Raw genomic sequence first — 22,196 nt, 5'->3', positions numbered from 1 at the left:
TCTAAAGACTGGCTCCATCAGCCAGGGATACTCACTGCACTGAGGACCACGCTCTACTGCATGCTCCAGATGGTGAAAAGACAGAGATCTGGTTCAGACCTATTTAGATAGCCAGACTCATTGATCTCCATACCTTCATGAATCTGGCTCTAAATGAACACTTAATGTCAGCCCGATGTGTGAAGAAGGCAGTAACTCTAGATCCTTATGTTCTTCTGAAGTACAGCTCTTTATTTTGTCTGGGCACAGCTATGAACTGCGATGTAATCTGATTAGATGCCAGCAATATTCAATGAGGGGAGGGACAATACACTTACAGCAAATGGCTTGGAACACCAAGTGCAATTCCACCACACACTCGGCAGGACACGCACTGCTTATTTTGAACTGGCAACTTCCATGGAGGCTGTGAAAAGCCTTCAGGTATCTCTCCTCTTTGTGTTTAACTATCGGCCTTGCAAACACCTCTAGTCGTAAAAGTCAAAAGCTTTCAGGTCTCCCAACACCTGCGCTGCTGATCCAAATCCAGCAAGGATTTCAGCTGCAACCAAACGGCTGCTGCCTCCGAAGCACAAAATCAAGCACGATCAGGACAAGCAGGTGCAAAAAGCAGAAGAAAACATTATTTTTTTTTAAATCCAAGTCAGCAGATCTAACTGAAACCCCACAGCAAGCAGATCTGCAGAATAAGGCAGTGCTATTTTTACATGCTGTCACTTCTTCCAAGAGAGCACCCTTCCTTACTGAATGGAGGGAAAGATCACGGAGAGACAAAAGGAGGCAAAAATCATTCAAACCACCGTAGGAAATTATCAGTTTGAGAAATTTTAGAGAAAGTCTGCATGCTGGTTTTGGCTGGGATAGAGTTAATTTTCCTCATAGCAGCTAGTATGGGGCAGTGTTTTGGATTTGTACTGGAAACAGCATTGATAACACAGGGATGTTTTCGTTCCTGCTGAGCAGTGCTGACACAGAGCCAAGGCCTTTTCTGCTCCTCACCCCACCCCACCAGCGAGTAGGCTGGGGGTGCACAAGGAGTTGGGAGGGGACACAGCCGGGACAGCTGACCCCAATTGACCAATATAACGTCATGCTCAGCATATAAAGTTGGGAGAAGAAGAAGGAAGGGGGGAGACGTTCAGAGTGATGGCATTTGTCTTCCCAAGTCACCGTTAGGCGTGATGGAACCCTGCTTTCCTGGAGATGGCTGAACACCTGCCTGCCCATGGGAAGTGGGGAATGAATTCCTTTTTTTGCTTTGCTTGTGTGCGCGGCTTTTGCTTTACCTACTGAATTGTCTTTATCTCAATCCATGAATTTTTTCACTTTTACTGTTCTGATTCTCTCCCCCATCCCAACCAGGGGGGAGTGAGCGAGTGTGTGGGGCTTAATTGCCGCCTGGGGTTAAACCACGACAGTCTGTTATGTTTCAGTTAGTTATACAGAGATACGCCACCATCAACCCATCGAAAGACTCAACACACACCTAAACAGTTGTTTAGTTTTGTCCTCATTGATAAGTTTGGTTTTTTTCTTTTTTCCTGGCAGCATCTCACTTATTTTCAACTTCAGCTTCCTCTGCCTTACTACAATATAATGAATTTTCACAAAAGCAAAGGAGAATGTCACCGCATGGGTTTGACACCAGCTGGCTGCTTAAGCCCGCAATATGAAGGAATTTGATACACAACACTGAACTTGGCTTAAAAAAAAAGAAAGTAATATTCCACCTGTTACGGAAAGTGAAATGAGGACAGTGATCTCCAAGCAGAGAAACCAGAGGTCTTTGTGCCACAAATTCAACACATGCTCTGAAAGACACAGCAAACACTGAATTCCCACTTTTGAATTTAGAAAAAGTACAGGCATTTTCTCCTTTACTCGTAAGCAGCAAGTGAAGCAAGCTTCACATGAGAACAAGGCTGCATGCAGATCAGGTGAGACAGATTACAAGCATAAGACCATGCTCCCCACATTTTGGCTGCTTTGAACGCACAGATTCACATGCTCTGCAGGCAAACTCCTGTTCATCCCACAAATCCTTCCAAACAATCCACGCTGTCAGCCTGCATTCAAAGTGTGCCTGCTTAAACCATGAAAAGTGCAGCAGGAGAAAAGCTTCAAGAGTTCTTTGATTCACAAAAACAAAAAAGCCCATCTTGTAGAAAAGATCAAATGAAGCTGCAGAGGTGTATGGCATTACAAACATGGCATACAGCAAGACACTGAGCAGTGCTGACTGGCATGCAAACACCAAGGATGTGCTTATCTCTTTCTGCGAGGACAGAGCAACTGTATTTCTTCTTCCAAACAAGCTCCGTTGGACTGCAGCGAACATGTCTCGACCACTGGAACAGCACATGCACGTAATTCTACTGTGCTTGACCGCTGTGACACACACACATGTGATGCACACCAGCTTTGTAAGATCTGTGCAAGAAGGCTAAGTTTTAAAATATCACTCAATTGCCCTTAGTAGGAACAACTGCAAGAAGCTTCAGGAAACCAGGATTTGAATCAAGAAAACAGACTGTAAACCAAATGACAGAAGGAAAACAAAGATGAATTAAGAACAAGGCTTTACAAATCCTGAAATATAAGCCTTGACAGGGGAGCAGAAGCTATCCTGTGCCCACAGAAGTTGCTTTACTGCACTGCTTCTCCATCATTTTAGCCGTTCCCTCACTGCAGCACAGAACACCTTTTGTACCTCCTCCCACTGAACAGCCCGTAGGAGAGGAGCAGGAGGGGATTCGCACCTTACACTCCACGCAGGACAAACCTTAGAGTGCTATTACCATTCCAGCCAAATCCTGCTCATCTTATAGCCCTTAATCATCAAACCACCTGGGGCTGGGCAGTTTGAAATAAGGCTGTGATCCATATACAGTGTGCTTCTAAGGCTTTCGTAGCAATAGCGCATAAAACCATGTTAATACCCTTCCTAGGTGATGCCCCTCTTTCTACGGCAGGGAAGTCCAGGTGCCCGTACTGCTCCCCTCCAAATACTGGTGAAATGTGCTTGGTTATTGGTCCTTCCCCTCAGCATCTCATGCAAAAACCAGGGAGACAAAACTGGAAGGGACCTCAGGAGGCCATGTGGTCTGCTTCCCCACTAAAAGCAGGACCAACTTTGATGAGGTTCCTGGGGGTCTGTCCAGTCCAACTTTGAGTGTCTCTAGGGTTGGAGATTCCTGGGCTTCTCCTCCAGCTGCTGACTACTGCCACTGTGAAAATTGTTTTCCTTACCTAAAATCCAGGGTCCATTGTCCCAGCAGTTCAAAACCACAGTTTTCCAAGCGCCTTTTAGGAGGCTGTGCTCCCCTGACACTGCTTCGTCAACATAACACAGTAAGTACAAGTGGAAAGCGTTTATTGATTTTATGCAAGTAAAAGCTTTGATTTCAAAGGATTCAGACATCCACCTTATGCACACAGAACAGCATTGTCACAACCCAATCTGTGAAAAAACAACGTCTGGGGTATTCTCAAAATGACACAAAACCAATTAAAGTTCACCTACAAAAAGTGGCGAGTCCAAGCGCTAACTTTTTCAAATGCATCCATGCACATTTATTTTTGCTACATTTCTTGGGGTTTCTCAAAAAAATAATTCACAGTACTTTATGATTAAGCTGATTTTAGTACAGAAACATTCATCTGGTCATTTGACATATCTGGTAATGCAGGAAACTCATCTAAACCTCACAGCTCCTCACACGCTCTGATGCTCCCTTGTTCTTCTAACAGACCTCATCAACCCACACCTACAATACACAGTTGGCTGTGACCTACTGCCATTAATTTGTCTATTAAAGACAAAAGGAAGTGTCAAAGTTGGATGGAGGATTTCTGACCCAGGCTTTAAGCACTTTAAGCCGCAGGACTAGCATATAAATTACAAGTTTAGAGGAAAGTGCTCAGAAAGGGTCACCTCCTATTTAGAATTTATTAACTACTCCCCCCAGAGACCACCTTGATTTAGTACCATGTAACCCATATTCCCGCATTTCACAGTGATATTGTTACATGAAAGGTTTCTCTTCCTTCCATCCTGCTCAGCCATGTGAAGTAGGAATGATCAATTCACCCAGCTCTTCTCCCAAAGATGGTGAACTTAAGGGACAGGTCGCTCAGAAATTACACACACATGAACGTGCTCACAGTTACAGAGAGTTTGAGGAAGCCCACATTTGTAACACTGCGCTGGAGATGCTGGGGAGGAAAAGCCTTGGATCACTCAACAGAAATCTTGCCAGGTGGTCTCAAAACCAGTTTGTAACACACAGGGCCAACAGAGATGATGAGATTTTATTTTGCTAACTGAAGCGAGAGCCCCCGGGTTTTGGAAACTTCAAGACTTGGGCTCTAGTCCCAAATCCCAAAGCGTAAGCTTGACTCAAATCCATCTGCTGCTCACCAGCGTATTCAGCTCTGTCCTAGACTGAAGGGCAGAAATCTTGCAAGACAGTGAAAAATACAGTCTGCAGAATAAGGATGCAGCCGCTGTGAAAAGCTGTGCAGGAAAGAGACAGTTACTGAATTGCCCACCTTCCCCTGATGGGTAGTAAAGCTTTAAGGCACTGATTCATGAGCTGTGTTTTCCCAGACGATGGTGTGTGCCCGGCCGCAAGTCCACAGGCAGTGCAAAGCCCAGGCTGCAATACAACTGTGTCGATATCATGGCAACCAAACGCTGTGCAGAGCAAAGCACCTTACCGTGTACCCATCAACGAGCGAGCCCCACATGAGCTGCTCAACGACACTCGTATGCCTGTATTTAACGTCTGCACTGAGAAGTAATTGATGGTTTTATTTAAGGGGAGCTTCTAGAAAAAGGGCAAAGGTGCCTCAAATTGTTTTCCCCAGAGTAAAGTGCATCTGCAGACATTTCTTGAGGAGCAGCTAACACGTGGGAGTTTAATAACATGACACCATTCTTGTTCCTTGTCATTCTTCTGGGCATTGCAGGGTCAACGCAGGCCAAAACCTTTGCAAATTTAAAGCTGTAGTTAAAAAGACAAACACACATACACTTTCCACATCATTTATAGACCAAACACCAGTTGTTTCAGAAAGACTCAATCCATTTCTCCCACTTGTACAAATACCCACCAACAAACTTAACCACACTGAACAGCAAAATGCTTGTACCAGTAACTAGTTGTGTTACCACAACATGCCAAAGTGAAAGCGAACCTTAATAATGTGATACAAGCAAGATTTTAATATTTATATTTTTTTAATGTGCTCATTTTTAATGTGGTCAACTTCTGCAGTTACGCTCTGGTAATCGTGTTGTATCATCACTCTTAATAGACTTCCAATGCAACAGCAGTTTCTGATTTATTTCCCCCCATCCCACATCCTCTTCAGAGTCCATTTCTATTTCAAGCATCAGTACCCAATGCTTGCAACATCTGCAGGTTGCCAAGCCAGTTTATCAATGGAAAAATGGATACAAACTACTTGCCAACAGAAGAAAATACACCCTGTGCTGAGAACTATGGCTAGCTTGTGCTTTTTCCATCTATCTATAAATACAGCAATGCCAGTTGCTAATTAAAGCAGACAGGTTCAAATGGTATAAACACTATAATCACAATATGACATGTATAAGTCTCTAAATATTAAAAAAGAGGCTAAAAAGCCTTCCAACCAAAACCCTGTAAAGGGATAAGCACTCTCAGCTTTTTACACTGTGTTAAGGAGACCAGAGAGCTGCTGATAAAGGCTACCCTGTGCAGAAAGCACAAGATATGCAGTTAGAAGCACAGAACACACAGACCACGAGATCTGTCGACGTGGTACTAAAGCCATGCTCTCCTCAGGCTCCCGAGGAGCCTTTCGGCTGCCGGAGTATCTGCTCGTGACGTAAGCTGACAGTAACTGCAATGCAGCACTCGCACGGGTGCCGATTATCTCTGAATTTGTCTTCCAAGGCAGCAGCACTGTCACTCATCCTGAGTGAACTCAAGGGCATGCCTTCAACAGAAATAATTGCCATGTTTAATCTGTCCAGCTGCAATCCATTTCAGATACAACCGCTTGCAATAGGCTTTAGCCTAGATTTCTGTAACAGTTTGTTTAAAGTAGGTAAAATAAATGATTCAATTAAAAAGATAGCCCCCAAAGAACTGTTTTTTGGTACAGGAGTAAGGATGGTATAATTGGGTCTTGATGTAAGCAGTATTTCTCTGGTTAAGAAAAAAATCTGTCTAAAGAAAGTAGTTAGTCTTGTTAATCTGACATTCCCAACAGGATCAAAAGGCCGTGAAAGGCATGGCTGGCAGGTCAGACTATAATAAAACAAGAACAAGGTACCTCAGTTGGCAACCCAGGATAAACCAGCAATACATGTGGGACAGATTCTGTATCATGCATTATTTTCCTATCCAGGAAATATTCCTATCTACTAACAAAGCTTCACACCAGGTTTGCTAAAATGTAGGTGAGCTAGGGGCAAATGTAGGCATGAAATAATTAAACAATGTATTGAGCTCCAAAGAGAGACAGGGCAAGTTATCTGCTATGAAAACAAAATTAAACCTAACACTATTTTAAAGCACTTAAGAAGGTGATTGAAGACAAAATAGGTACAAATCAGCAGCAGCAATTACCCATCCAATGACTCCCCCCCCTTACTAGAGGCTTGCAAGTCAAGTCAGCAGTTGCAGTGGGCAGGAGGAGGGAGAGGATCCCCAGGGACATTTTTTCTAGCAAGAACTGAAAGTGAGAAGACTCCTCTTTAAACCTAAAGTGCATACAGGAGGTAGTACGATACAGTTTCCTTTGAAGTTTGATTGCTTTTTGCAAAAGGAAGAAAAAAATAGTATCAAGAGAAATGAGCTTCCAAAAAAAGGTGAAGAGATCTTATTAGCAGAAGCTATTTTCCAAGAGGGCACCACCTTCCTCCAGCCTGACCCATGCGTGGAGCAGTCTCCAGGGAGTCACATGGACAGGGTGCTCCTCATCCAAAGGTAGCTGCTGGCTACTAAAAATGCACCTTTGCTTTAAGGTTTTGGTAACAGAGTTGCCCTGGACACATTTCAAACAACTTTGATGCTGCCAGGCTTTGCTAGGGAATAGTGTGAAACACTGACCTTTCTCTAACCTGGAGAAGTTAAACTGGGGGTGGGACTACAAATGCTTGGGGCACTATGAGCACTTACCTTAGTCATCTCCCTGCCAAGGTGCACTCCAAGCAAAAATGTTCTGACAAGCAGGCAGAGACCAAAAGTAAAAGTTCTGTGCAATTTGCTCATTTAAAAATATATCCCGCATCAATTTATTCTGCCATCTGTTAGCGAGGTTAAAGGTCCATCTGAAATCTAGGCAAGCCACCATGGGTGAAGTGCCCTAATTTCTGCAGCCAGCAGCGCACAAGCGTTTGATGGGCTCAGGATCTCAGCCAGCTTCCTTTGGCTCGCCGGCCAAAGTGACGTGGTGCATTTGGAGCACGGCTGGCCAGGGACAGCCTTAGGCGCAGTGCAAACCCAGGCACAAATGTGGATCTCTGGATCTGCAGCAGGATGCTGTTATCAACCCTATCCCTTTAGAGGTTTTGTCCCCTTCTGTCTCTATGTGATTGGCATCAATGTCTCCCAACAGCAGTTCTGTAGCGTAGCCCTGGAAAAGGCCACTAGAGCATCCGAGGATCCCTCCTAAAAATAAGAACCACTAGAGATGAGAACACCCACCAGAAAGATGGGCATAAAACCAGAAATCAACACAGAGCATCTCCAACACCTCATCAAGATGTCAGACCAAGGTCCATCCTCCCTCAGATCACAAAATAGCTGTCTGTAGCCCAGATCTCTCCTCTAGATAAAGTGTTGCTCAGTTTCACGTACTTGTTGGCCACCAAGGTACGAGAACCTGGCAGCCGATAGGAAACACATTGTTCCGGCACCATGCTCTCTCCAACCCATTCCAAAAGTAAGGAAACGGTCAAGCACAAAACATGCCAGTGGTTTATCGATTTAGTACAGCCAACACTTCCGAAAGCAAAAACTTCCAGCCTTAAGTCACACACAGTCTTTAACCCAGCCTCTCAAACTGGCTAGTTCATTTATAGCAGGATACGCTTCCTGCTATAAAACATCCACATGCAGAAAATATTACAAACTTCCTTCAAAATCTATATTTAAATTGGAGTGATAATGCACTGCTGATATCACTGCTGATACTCGCTGCTCATCACTGACTTTTTAAGCGAGATTTAGATGCTTTAGCATGGCTTTCTGTTCTTTTATCTGCAAGTTTTCCTCCATCACCGTCCGAATGCTCCTACAGGAGAGCCGCCAAGACAGACACCACCTGTCCTGGTGACTCATGGCAGGGAATTTGATGCAATCTAAGGAGCATGAATCATCGAGAAGAGCTATTTAAACCAAGTCCAGCATTTTGGTAAGAGAAGTATATCACCTTCATCAACCTGGAAGGCTCTTTTACAGCAGAAAGCATGGGAGGATCTGCCAGGCAAAAAGCCAAATCCTCTTTCTACGAAACCTTCCCGAAGATTGCTTCGGTGACTACAGGGACAACCGCAGGGACAGGAATGATAGTCCTGTCCAAGTGACACAGTTCCCCTGCTCGCCTGCATGGACAAATTAACTCTAGAAAGAAACAGTCTATTCTTTCCTCAGCCAACGCAGTAAAACCAGAAAGCGCTACAATCTCTTTAGGCAGACCCAGCAAAACTCTGTTTCCTACAAGATGCTCTTGGCCCACTGAAAAATAAAGCACTATTAAATTGAAAATACTGAACCCATATGGTTGTGGGAATAGGGATCTGAGCTCCAATTTTACTCCTGGACCTCCCCGTGATGAACAAGAATGAACCCCCCAAATATCTGTGATTCAAATTTTAGGATAATTTGATTCTCCACAGAACACCAAGGACATACTCCTGGTGTTTTGGGGAAATTTGTGCAAAGCCAGTGCAACATTTTTCAGCATTGCCTCTCTCATAAATGAACACATTGAGGTCCACAGTATGAGTCTGAAACATAAACGTGCTGAGCCTCATCTTCAAAGAGCATCTTCTTGATTTCCCCTAGCAACTTCAGACATAACACTCAAGAAGGCGGGGGAAAAAAAGGCCACACTATTACAATTTCTATGACTATGACCTTTAAATGTTTAACTAGCAATCTATTCTTTGCAGTCAAGATAAAGCAGCAGGTGATTAGCTTCACTATGAGTCACTATGCCCCTGTAGTGCAATAATTCAATTAGACACTTTAACAGCCTTCAATTTTGTTCGGGATCTGCTTACTAGAACCATAGTCCCCTAGCTACAATTTTGTTTTGCCTCGCAAGCTACTCAGGGTCAGTTCAGGTCAGTGCTGCATTGAAGGAGAGGTCTCGTAGAAAATCCCAGATGCTCCAAGAAATGGGGCTGACGTTTCCAGAGGAAGCACTGCAAACAAGAGCTCTGGGAGAAGGTCTGGAGCTTGTACCTGGATACAAGCTGGAAACTTTCAGTGAGCTACAACCGAGACCCTGACCTCTCCTACTTGCTGATCTCAAGATACATGTATTTCACTTGCTGAGGCTATCCTCCAGCTAAATCAGACACACTATTCTTCATTTTCTGTTGTAGCTGCTGTGAATATACTCTTAAAAGGCTGTCTCACATCTACAGAAATGGCTTCAAAGTGGTGGTGTGTGAATACCTACCCACTTTCACCTTCTGCCTGGTCTGTTCCTCAGCTGGTGTTACAGTATCAGGAAATTGCTGGAGCAGCAGAATAAAGTTTCCCATGTAATATGTAACACACCACTTCATTGTCATTCAACCACACCTGGATTTTAGAGGTTATACAGGAAAGTATCTGCAAGCATGAACTGCATTCTTGACAGCCAAGGCTCTTCCCTCTCCTCCACAGTAATTTCTTTTTCCTCAACAGCTTGATAAGCAATTCTGAAAAGGAAAAACTATTTCCCTCCTCCCCATTGCTGAGTCAACACTGGCAACAGCAAACTCCTACAGCATGCATGTACCCCGCTGACCTCTGGACCTCTAAAACTGTTTCACTTTCCCTCAGCACTTGAGTTCTCCAAGCCCAGGCGCAGGCACGATGTACTGGAGCTGCACTTGAGTTGCACTCATGCTCGCAGGACCGGCCCCTGATTTCTGCTCACAGCCCAGAGGGTTACCAAAACACAAAGATAAATTAGCGGGAAGGGTAAATGTTCTTTCCATCCACCCATGGCCAAATACACTTACCAAGAACCAAACTGCACAGAAGAGCTCCTGTTCTAAGCCTGCACCATGCGGCACACAGGTTAAGTTTAAAAAATTACTTTTCTAAGTTTTAGCTTAAAAATTACCTTTGGTCAGCCTTTACTGACCATTTCATAAAGCTTAGGAATCTGTTACTGGCTGCAAGCTAACAGATAAGCGCTTTAGCTCAGACAACATCTGCTCATCAGTTTTGATCCAGAAATCCTGGGTTCAAACTCCACTGCCGTGGTCTGTCCATTAGGGTTGTACAGTCATAACAATTAAGAAAAAACAAATGACAAGCTTTCACAGAGAGCAATGAAACATTTTTGTTCTACAGCAGGTAGTTTGATCAAAGCCTTTTATTAAATATTCTTTCACTTCTTAAACCAAGTGTTCTGCACTGCGGAAAGGGTTATTTTTCTCTCATACCTACCCTAGTTGTATTTATAAGGCCACGTTTAGTGTGATATGTCTTTTTAATCCAGGATTAGACTCACCAAGAGTCTTATCAACACATCGGTCAGGGGTTTGCAAGGAAAATATTTGTACCGTAAGCTCCAGCATGTATGCACATAGCTTCATTAACATAAACACATTCATCCCAGTAAAAACAGCATTTTCATTAGCTGTTGCACTGCTAGTCAGAGAAGTTCTAAAGCAGTGTTACTGCTTAATGGGTCTAATATTACTGTGACACAGGGAAGCCCTAATGAGAGTTCTGCAGCACTGCACTGCGAAAGGGCTCCAGGACCAGTTACATCAAGGTTTATGTCAGACATCTGTACCTATATGAATGGGAGTTTTACAGGCATAAAAAACTAAAACTGTGGCCTCATAATAGAAAGGGAATCAAGACAAAAGAAATTCATCTTACACAACAAGTAGATAAGCTGGCAAAAAATAAAAGCAGGTAAAGAGTAAAGTCATATATCAACTTCATAACTATAAAGCAAGAAAGATGTAATCTATTTGGCTTCCACCTAAGTCCAAAATCTCATATTTCTTTCTAAGAAGGTCTTAAACCGAGACTCTTATCTGCCATTATAATCTTGTACTTTGGTTCGTAGAATAACAGTAAAGGCGCAGCACGTAGGCACCATGATCTCCTTCTGTTTTCAACTCTTCTAAAATCACTTTTAGTGCTTCAACCTCTCAGCACTCCTACAAGAAAAACCTGGTGAGTCACCACAAGCAACCAAAACGCCCAAATACCTGTGACCTGTGCAGAGCTGAGAAGCTTTTCTACCTACAAGATTTCATCTCCCCAACAGACACCAGCCAATTCTGAGATGGCATTAATGCCCTCAAAACTTGAATTGGTGACTTCTGGAGCTTTCTGCCGAAACAAGGTACGCCACTGGTGTCACGAGTGGACATATACGGGAGGAAAAGTCAGAATAAAGCATATGTTTAACAGCTGGGCTAGGAGAGGCCATAAACCTTTCATTTTTAAAAACAATGCAATCTCCACACCACATCCCATGTCCCAGAAGCATGGGAGCAGGTACATCCCTGGCACAGCAATTTGGGCTCGGTATGCTGTAACTCGAGTAGCTCCTGCCTCTGGTGGGTAAGACGTAAAAACCACTGTCAGCCTGAGAAAAGGCACGGGTTGTGCTCTTGTACGCTCAGCACATGGGAGATGGTCCTTTCCTTCACAGAGCGCAAGTGACTGATGTTCGGTCAATTAGTTCTCTATTAACATGCAGCCGGGGACCTGGTAACGAGAACTTTTTTTTTTTTTCTTCCTGATTTGATAGGAGACATTGAAACATGTTTTAATCTGGAACACAGACTGACAAAACCAGCTTCCCAACAGACAGTCTCTTTCACAAAGGCTTAATTCTCCTCGGAGAGCTCAAGAGCAGCTTTACTGCCTGCCGGATAAGTCATGTTTACAGCAGATCCTCAGAGCTGCTCAGCCTCCTGGATGAATTTAGAAATCAGACCAGAGGGTAGATTTGCAGAGCAGTAATTAGCACAGGAGACGATGGAGAAGCAATGGAGAAGAATAATTTAGTCCGTGTCAACATAAGGTCAAGGACCGGGGGGCTTGTCCGAACTCCTGGGCAGCTCATGGGGAGAAAAGCAGGGAAGGATGAAATGAGGGAGATCTGCACTCCAAAAACCCAACTACTCCCCACAGACCAGCTTGAGCAGCCTTAATCAGCTTTGCAACTCTTCTTCCTTCCCATTTCAGAGCTTTTTTTATTTTGTGTTAAAAAAAAAAGTCAGGTAGTGGGCACCCCGACAGGCAGCACTGCCGTGTTGCCACAGTGACTGTAATAGTACACGGTCTGTTGGCAGGCTGAGTATTTCCCCACCACTGCCTTTCTGCTAATGAGTCACCAAGCACCTTAACTTAAATAACACACCACCAGCTCCATCAGGCTTGTTACTGTGCAATAGCATCCCAGATCAGAGCAGATGGGAGAGCTCCTGTTGTACCAGCTGGATTCAACCCCACTACCCTCTAAAGCCAACGTGGTTAACTCCAGTCACCATTTGCGCAGAGCTCAGCATCACTGTTTCCATCTCAGATGGACTGCGTCAGCATTGAAGCAAAATAGAGAAATCGTTCGACAAAGACAGAAAGATATAAATATGAGATATAGATATAGGCAGACATGCTGAAAAACAAAACTCAGGCCAGAGAAAGGCCAGGAATCATTAGGCAGTGCAGGTCCTTCTGGGTTCTCCTGATCCAAAACAGAGACGTGGTATCAAAATTCGTGCATTCCCTCTCATGTGCACGGAGACTAGAGAATTTGTCAAGCAAGTTTCCGTAGCGCTGGTTTATCTGTGCTTCCCTCCATTTCCAAGAACTAAGCATCTTCTCTTTTTAAGTCAGTAAGAACCCACTACTGGCATTCCAGCTACAGACAAAAAGCAGTACCAATAGTGTCAATACCAACACATTACTCCAATTACTCCTAACATGTTCCTACTCCTGGAATTAAATTCGTGAACACAAGTCCCAGACTACACACAATAATAAAGAGTATAGAAACTAGCAAAAAGATTAATTTACCTTATGTAAATAGACAGTTCACGTATTCATATTCCTCAGACCCTAATATGTAAAACACATGCAGATTCCTAGAAGAGCTAAATACAGAGTCACGGACAGATCAACTAAGAGGTGGACAGGTCTTCTTGCCATGAGTATTTATTGACTTTCTGAAAATGGCAAATGTGCATTAATTTGGGAACTAAACAGTGGTTCAAGAAGAGAAATAACAACACAAGTAAAAGGAGGAGGCCAGACCCAGCCCTTTCCAACTTCCAATCTGCCCCCATTTTCCAAGGCATTTCCTACCCCTATCTGCACCTGGTCAAGAGAAGCTACTGCAAATCTGACCTAGGAGACAGTCTGCATACTGCTCCCATTTTAATGTAGGCACAGCAACTCCTGAAAAAAACCCGAGGACTAATAATAAATTCCAGTGGCCAGAATAAGTACATGAACTAAGTACAAGGCACACCTAAGAAGATAGGTCTCATGCAGTAACAGCACCATGAATCGCAGTGATGCCCTATTTGCTATCCACATACACCTTTACGTCAATGATAAAAACTCATTTGACACAGAAAGATACCATGCAGGGTTTCACCTGCAGTGTTTTCCTTCTAGCCCTTCCCAATTCACTTGCGTTAATCCAAAAATTGGCTGCTTTGGTGGAAAAAGATGGAGAAGTCCTGCAGTGTCTCCAAGCTGGTGAGCACATAGGGTTGACAAGCAATCCGCCAGGCTGGGACTGCTGCTACGTCCACTAAGTTCAGGATACACATTAGACACGCGAGTGAGTCAGTGATCACAGGAACACTAACAGCAGGTAATTTTATCTCCAAGAGCTCCTTTTTATTGGGAAGCTGTGATCTGAACCCTCAAAAATCAAGGCAAGCATTACAGGAATTGATGCTGGAGTTGCTAATAGAGCTGGCCTGCAAATGCTGCTGGACAAGGTGTGCTGGAGGGGAAAATGGGCTGTTCCAGTGAGTCCTGTTTGCAGGTGAATCACAAGGGCCAGCAAAGGACACCATACAGATGATGCCATGAAGGGCAGGTCTGTTACTACCAGCAGTAAATGGCCAAAGGACACTACAAGGAGCAACAGGAGGAAGCAAGAGGGAAAGGAAGAGTGCCTTCAGAGCACAAAGCCACTGATGGGAGCTCTGGTTCTTCCTCCTGTTTTCCACACAAAATGACTACGCATCTGCCATCATGACCAGACTCCTCTACATGGCAGGTTCGCCATCTCTCCTCTTGAGGCTGTAGAAGATTTAGCAATAGATTTTCGTAACTCATACCACAGAGCACACAGGAGCTCTCTGGTGCTAGGCATATCCAGTACTGGTGACAGTAACCTTCTAGGAAGTCCTATATCACCACTCCACATCCTGTTGTACAACCTGGCTTTCAAGACTAAATACAGGCAATAGCACAAACTTGTTTACTGTGCTCCACCAGCTTCTATCTTGCTCTTGTTGGAAGCAACACCACCACATCATTTGATCTAAAAGGATATCCGTAGCTTCAGTTCACAAGCAGACCATTTAATGCTAACTTTGGGGTTGCTTTCTCTGCTAGAAGTGTGTTTCCGGTGTGAAAAGGATGGTAACCAAATTTATTTGCACAAGCCTTTGGAGAGCTTTGAGGTGGAGCAATATTCAGTCACTACCAGCGTGCTCCCAGTTAAACTATGAAGTACAGCTAAGGACCCTGCAGCCACACTTCATCTCCTAAGTCACTAATTTCCCGATAAACCATTAATGTACATAAAACAAAAGATAGCAAAGCTGTAATTGTCCTTCCCATCCAAACACACTTTGTATTCGCTGGTCTTGCATCCCAGTTGTGGGAACTCATCTGGGATCATTGGGGAAACAGATGAAAATGTTAGTTCTGAGGTCTACATATTTTTTCCATGATGAGAAGGGTCCCTCCAGGGCTGGTTCAGACACAGACTACAGGAGGTGAGGAATGTCCTGGCTAATGCCCAGGGATCCATTCACACTCACTGCACGTCCCTTAGTCCATTTGCCTACAGTATCTCTTATTTCACAACAGGTCATTCGAACAAACCTCGTTCAACCTCCGTTTGCCAAAGACAAACAAAACTGAACAGAACACCACAGTGCTCCCAACCAGCTACGGCACAGCTTTGCCTTTATTTCTCTTGCTGTAAAAGACAACCAGCTCGTGTGTGTGGTTGGGGAAAATAGTCATCTTCTCCAGCATGCAGTGCAGGCTGCAGGTCTTGGAGGGACCATTTCAGCTGGAAACCTCCAGATGCTGAACAGGGAAATGGGCCTGTGAGCGAGAGGCTGGAAGAACGTGAAGGAGCTTTGCATCAGCCCCACGTGGCCAGGGAGCACAAGGGCTCACCACCAAGAGTGGCTCTGCTCTGCATTCAGGATTATTGATTATCCTCTCCTAATCCCATGACTGAGTGCCTGGGGCAAAAAAAAAAATATTTCATATTATATACATAGATAGCTATTTAAAATCATTAACAGAGATTTATATCTCTGAGCTAGTCTTCCGTTCTCTGGGGAAACCAGACAGCTGCATAGTAAGAGACTGAAAGCTACAATAAAATGAAGAAATGAGCTTCAATAAATCATTAAGCTAAAGCTCATAATGTTTATCTGCAATGTCATGTCTCCACAATCCTCAGAAGCAGATGTGTAACTTTTTGTTTTTCTTTTATCAACTATTAAACTGTCATGTAGCTATTAAAGAAGATTGAAACTTCTTTTTAAAAGCATTGAGCATCAGGGACTGCAGTTTCTTGTCATGGAAGGGATACTTGCAGGCCCATCCATATCGTGCAAGAAGAACTGCAGATAAAATATATGGAAACCCTTGAAGGAGAGGCTGTTCCCCTTCTGCCAATGTTCTGGCAGCTAGACATGGAATCCTTTTTACCAGTTCTGCTGCATCTTCCCTCATTTATTCTTCCGGTACACCCAAGCATATTGTATATACGAGGCCCAGGCAGCACCACAGCTGGTCGGAAGCCCCCCAGCAATGCAGGCCAAGCCCTGCGTGCCCATGGCACTTCTGCCCAGGGGAGAAGGCAGACCCATTGCAAAAGCAGAAGCAGGTTTCAGGGTCAGCAGTCACTTTCCTACACCCTCACCTGCAAGCAGCGCTGCTCCTCCTGCCACCAGCTCTGCCCTCCTTCCCAACCCCCTGAATTGCCGGGGAGATGGCAAGAGCCAGGGCTGGGGCACTGCTCTGCACGAGCAAGGCTTAAGAAGGGAAAGGATGGCCTTGGAGACATCCCACCAGGGCAGCCACTGCAGGGATAAGCTGATGGCAGATGCAGATAGCTGTGCCCCCAGTGTCATCCCCGAGAGGCTGGGGCAGGTGGCGTAGAGACAGGCAGCTGCAGCCCAAGGAGACATGTTACCATTTCCCCAAGACTCGGCAGTGATCAAGAAAGAGGGCAGCCAGCGTGGCACTGTGGGCAACGTGCCTGCACGACCTCTCTGTTGAAAGCTCAGAGCTCTTCCCACTCCAGGTAGCTCCACAAACACCGCTGACATTTTGCAGCCTTGCACTGTAACCCACTACAGACATAGACCCTTCACCTCTTTCTCTGGAGCTCTACTGCAGCCACAGAGCAGGAAGAAATCAGCCTTACAAGTATTTCAGGGATCCAAATATTTTTTTTAAAACCTTGTTTCCTTTTTTTAGAAGAGCACAGGAAAGCTCTCTGCTCCCTCAGGCTTGACATCTAAAAATTAGCATTTGTTTGTTTTACAGAGCAGGACTTGCTCTATCCAATTTAGACCCAATCTGTTAATCTACAAACAAAAGCAAATAAATACTGAAATTATGACTAAGGGGGATTTCAGGAGGCCTACACCTTAGTGTGTTTTTTTGAGGTATTACAAATGGAGTCTTGCATTTATTCTACTGTATTTCCTGCTGGCACAAATGCAAAATTTGAAGCTGCTGCACTGCTTTTGTCTGCTGCTGCTGATGTAAAGCGTAACTAAGCATTCAATCCAGCTTGGGAGGGCTGCTCTTTAAAAGCTAATTTGAAGCCCGATTTCCAAAATCCTGACTGTACGAATCTGCAAGCAAATCTCTCTACTGTTCTATGCAAACTCTCAAATTACTGCTATGTTCAAAGTCCTTGAAGTCCACCAAATTAACAAGCTGTAACCCACATGACTAAGGTTCACAGAAGTTCAACACCAGCTTATGTAAGAGACAGAGTTGGTGTGTTTGCCTTTAAAAAACCCACTAAGATAAATACTAGGGTCAGCAAACATGCTGTGCAATATTTAACAAGAAAAAGCTGGGACCTTAACAGATTTACAGCCTAAAACTGCTCCCGAAGGCAACAAACATGACATGATCATTCTGACAGCTGTGACAAATTAGGTTTCATTTGCCTGAGAGCCAGCCATGTTCATTTAACTGCAATTACTGGCGCATCATGATCCCCACTCTGGAGAACGCACCCAGCCATCCAGCTAAACAAAGCGTCTTGTACAAATCAACGTGTTTAAACAGTTCTTCTGTAACAACAAGTCTTCAAAACCAACCATTTGTTAATATGTGCCAATAGCTTCTTCAGGTGTTTATGTGGCTCTTTTTCAATCAGTGGAACAAAACCCGGTTAAGATGCTTTAACCTGCGCGCCTGGTTGCCGAATGCAGTGCTCACAGGAGAATGTTTGAGAGATGTTTACTCTGTCTGGTCTAATCCAGGAGATTTGAAAATTGTTTCATCCAGCCTGAAATATTATTTTGAAAGACTAAACATATAAATTAACTCTTTTTTTGTAACTGGTCTTTATGCCTGAGAACATATCTGGACTTTGTGATCTTTAGAGCAAAATCCTGCACATGCATCTACAATTTCCTAAGAACCCTTTCCTTATGTCCTTATACTTCAGCCCCACCAAAGAAGAAATCTTCAGTTAATTATACATGCACCATTTCAACATATTTAGTTGGTGAGCTAATTTAAAGGAAAAAAAAAACCTCCGGGATGTGACCATCAGCTTCCTTGAAAATTCCTAGATAACACATCCACAGCATGTCTAATCCATTTAGTCACGCCACAAAACATCACTCATTTTTCTTCAAGACAAACTTTATTTATTTCTGAGCAGGACTTTACAAGCCTATGTGTTCTGCGGGCAAGAATGCAGAAGCCCTTATCCATCCATCCGTCTGTCCGTTTGCTGTTGAGACACCAGCTGCTGGCAGTAACAGGTGTTTTCTGGTTTTCTTCTCAAGAGAAAGTCCCAGGCGCTATCTCCAGTGGAATGCAAAAAAACAGCGCGGCACGTAGGGCCCGACACGGAGCTGCATTCCTCTCCGAACATGCAGGCAAGACGCCCTCCGCTGCAGTGCCGCGAACTCAGATGCTTTCCCGGGGAGTAAGCTCAGTTTGGGTACACACACTCAAAAAATTCATTCAAAGCATCCTTCGAAAGGCAATTTTCCCCACCTTTTTTTTTTTTTTTTTCTCAAGGAAAAGCTAGTTTATCAACAGCTGCAGAGCACAGCACGTTTGCACAGTGCAACAGTAACTCTCAGGACACCATCAGCTGAGGCTGAAGACTCTGCCCTGTCAGTAGCTAACTTCTATTCAACATTTCTATGCACAGAAAATCTTCAAAAGTTATTTTCAATAACTGGTTGGGTTTTTTCCAAACTCAACAGTGAGCCAAAATAGCTCAAATTTCTGAGAAAAAGATATGCAGGAGAAAAAAATGAAAATAGCAGGGTTAAGAAAAACAAGTGGTGAAGATGAGGAAAAACATGGAAAAGGATTGTTGATAAAAAAACTGCAAAATAACCCATGACCAAAGCAAAGAGCCATGCGATGTGCCACCAACATCTTCTGAGGAATACTTAGCAGTGATGCATCACACAACTGAACACAAATTTCAAAATGAAATCAAGTTTGTTTCTGATCTTCAAAGGCTCATAAATGTGTTAAGCTTTATTCACTCAGTGTAGCCCTGCATATTTACAGTGAATTAAGCTAAACATGGGCTTAAATAACTGCAGGATTCCAGCTTAAATCACTACTGCACGGAGTCCTCCTCATCCTGTTGTACACTAGGCATTTTTAGACAGCAGCTTTCTCACGGTGGAGATGGACGACAGCACCTAACATACTCTGAATGGGAACGCGATGCAAGCAATAAAGCAGCCGCCCAAAATCTAGTCATGTTGCCCATGTTTACAATGTAAAAAGTTATGTTTATCCTGATAAACACAGCTTTTGAAAAGGTTATTTCCCCCCTCTCTGGAAACGGAAAAGGTTAACTTCATCATCTGCTGCGCCCACGTCAAACTATCATGCAAAGGAAGGAGCTGCAAAGAGCACAGCCCTGCATTCCTCTGCACCAAAGGACCTGTCAGACCATCCCGGCAAAATGCCCAGGAAACCAGCCTAAAGTTATACTGTGCTGCCTCAAACTCCTCTGCCACAAACTGCTTGTTTAGTAGACTTAATTTTAAAGCAAGCCTCTGAGGTACAGCTTTATGCACAAGTCCTTGGACCAGTAAATTCAGAGGTAAAACCCAGCTTACCTTTTCATTTAGCATAGTCATTAAAATCCAAGTGACGTGAGAGTTCTTTCCTCTGCCTACCTTCAGATTCATTTCTTTACCTTTATTCCTTGGTTGGTTTTTTTTAATTATTTTTTTTTAAAGATAGCACAGGATGCCCAGAGGGACACCCGTACGGTAACACTAAATCCAGCAGCAGATGCAAGCTAAATTGCTGCCTACGAGGTGTATCAGCAAAGTTCAGAACAACCATTTCATACACGGGCAGGCAAGATGCTTGAAATGTAAGAGGTCATTTCAGCAAAGCCCAGAGATGCGGGAGCCAGTGCTCCTTTGACAGTTGCCTGGCAACGCTCCGTTATCTTATATTCATTTTTATTATTTTTAATACACTTATCCCCAGGTCTCACTCAGGGTTCTCCCCAGAGCGAGTTTGGCATTTTCAGTTGATTGGGGTGTGTGTTTGTTTGCTTTCTACAAGTCTTCTGGAAACAACTAAGTTCTGCTGGAAAGAGCAAAAAGAGCACAAAACACGAGAGCTTTCTGAGAGCAGCTTTTGGGATGGGCCCTCTGCTCCCTCCAGCCTCAGTTTTGCATCATAACGTGCCTTTTGGCAGGCTGTTTCTCAACAAGTACCTCTCATGGCTGCTACCTTTCGTCAGCATCCAGCCAGACACTCAGTACATTTCATGAAGAGATGGGCTGCACAGACTGTTAGCTAAAAATATCAGTTAATGGGAAGCTACTGTAATATTAAAAGCATTTTTATGCTTAAAAAGCATTCAAGTTTATTCCCTTGTCAATAAAAACAAGGCAAACTTAAAATTCAAGAGGACTTTGATTTGCCACTAGATTTTCCAAATTAAAGAAAAAAATGTTCAATTATTTATTTCTGGGGAGAGAAATCTCCCCCCCGTCCCACTTCCTCACTTAAAGAAAAAGAAAACATAATCAGTGTCCACACAAAAAACACCCTAAGGGTGGGCATGTTTTGAAGAAGCTATTTAGAGTAAGGAACATGGGCATACTCTATCCTTGTATTTATAATGAGGCTCCACCATCCCCAGGAGCTAAAGAAGAATGAAAATGGGTCACATATCTAATTAGCACTATTGAAGCGTGAAGCCCAAACACCCCTGAAATGTAATAGATTTTTTTTTTTAATATCTCCAGATTCATTAGAATATCCCACAGTCACCTCTCTGAGATGACAGAAGCTTAAAAAAAAAAAGGGTACCATAAAGCAGGCAAGTATCTGGCATCATGATGCTTTACTGCTGGGGAAGGAGAGACAGTGCTTTTGACAAAATCTAATGTTAGCTAAAAAATGAAGTGATTAGTCAATCAGCCTAGCATAGCCTATTCTTTAATCACTTTTTATTATTAAAAAAAAACCAAACCAAACAACATAACCATCTTGACTACAAAAACAATATACAGATCCACAGGCACAGATGTGGATGCAGCATGTTCAAGAAGGGTAGTTTCCAAAGCAGTCAACAGAAATTGGTGGGTTCCCACTCTCTCCCAGCAGAGATGCCCACGTGCTGTCCCACACTTTGCTCCCTTCCTCAGGTTTATTAACAACCCAGCAAGGGCCCCACAGCAAGCCCCCCACCCAGCTCTGCACTTGGATCCGCTCCTCATCCACACCTCCCTCCCACGGGCAGGTATCGCGCCATCCAAGTGTCAGACGCCACCAGGCACGTTGGGCTGTTGTAGGTGAACGTGTTTAAATAACAGGTGTGTGCGCTGGCAGACAGCACTAATGAGCTTCTCCTCCTGCTTGCCAGAGAGAAGGCACGGGAAGATTGCATGGGTGGGTGGAGGGAAAGAGAAGCAGCAGATGACTTTTCCTCTGGTGTGTTTACAGTACACAAGGCTCCAAAGAGGGTGCATGAGCACCACCTGCACGTCAGGATGCTGTTCGTTGCTTTCCCCTCTGCTTCTGTAGCCGGCTGCTTGCTCTCATCTCCCAGGGCTTGCTTTTACGTCAAGCAGGCTCAGCCTCCTGCACCCAGCACCCAAAATTTCATGCCAGTGAATGAAGCTATGGGGAAGCATCCCCAGGGATTACCCAGCAGCTCAGTCCACCCACCCGAAAAGACACCCAGTGAAGACTTCCACACACAAACCCGCTTGCTCTCTTTGTGAACAGGACTCTGCGCTTCATTTCGATCAAAGTCAACAAGCCATAAATGCCACTCACCCGTGAGGGTTTGGAAGTCACTACAGCCTTCTGGAAAAAATACCATGAAAAAAAAATCGGAGGGGGGAATTAATTGAGCCTGCAGCTGTCTGTTCTACATATCAAACGTCACGAAGTTCATTTTGCTGCACAGGATTTTTTTTTTTTTTGTACACGAGATGAGCAGGCGAAAGCAGCGCAAAAACCAGAGCAAAATGTTTA

At 44.0% G+C, this 22,196-nt stretch overlaps 1 protein-coding gene across 17 annotated transcripts in view; it reads right to left on the bottom strand.

Annotated features, from left to right (window-relative positions):
- Positions 1-22,196, bottom strand: part of MTSS1 (MTSS I-BAR domain containing 1) — a 127,415-nt gene that overhangs the window by 42,865 nt on the left and 62,354 nt on the right. For 8 of the 17 annotated variants that reach the window (XM_054815333.1, XM_054815334.1, XM_054815343.1 and 5 more), the window contains exon 4: positions 21,996-22,025. The exons of the other annotated variants lie outside the window; for them this stretch is intronic. In XM_054815333.1, coding sequence (XP_054671308.1) covers positions 21,996-22,025 — 30 coding nt within the window. The remainder of the gene's footprint in view (positions 1-21,995; positions 22,026-22,196) is intronic. 17 annotated transcript variants of the gene reach the window in all.

This window comes from Grus americana, chromosome 2 (assembly GCF_028858705.1).
Source record: "Grus americana isolate bGruAme1 chromosome 2, bGruAme1.mat, whole genome shotgun sequence".
NCBI lineage: Eukaryota > Metazoa > Chordata > Aves > Gruiformes > Gruidae > Grus > Grus americana.
Note: the sequence above shows the minus strand (reverse complement) of the source record. Positions and strands in the feature narration are given on the sequence as shown.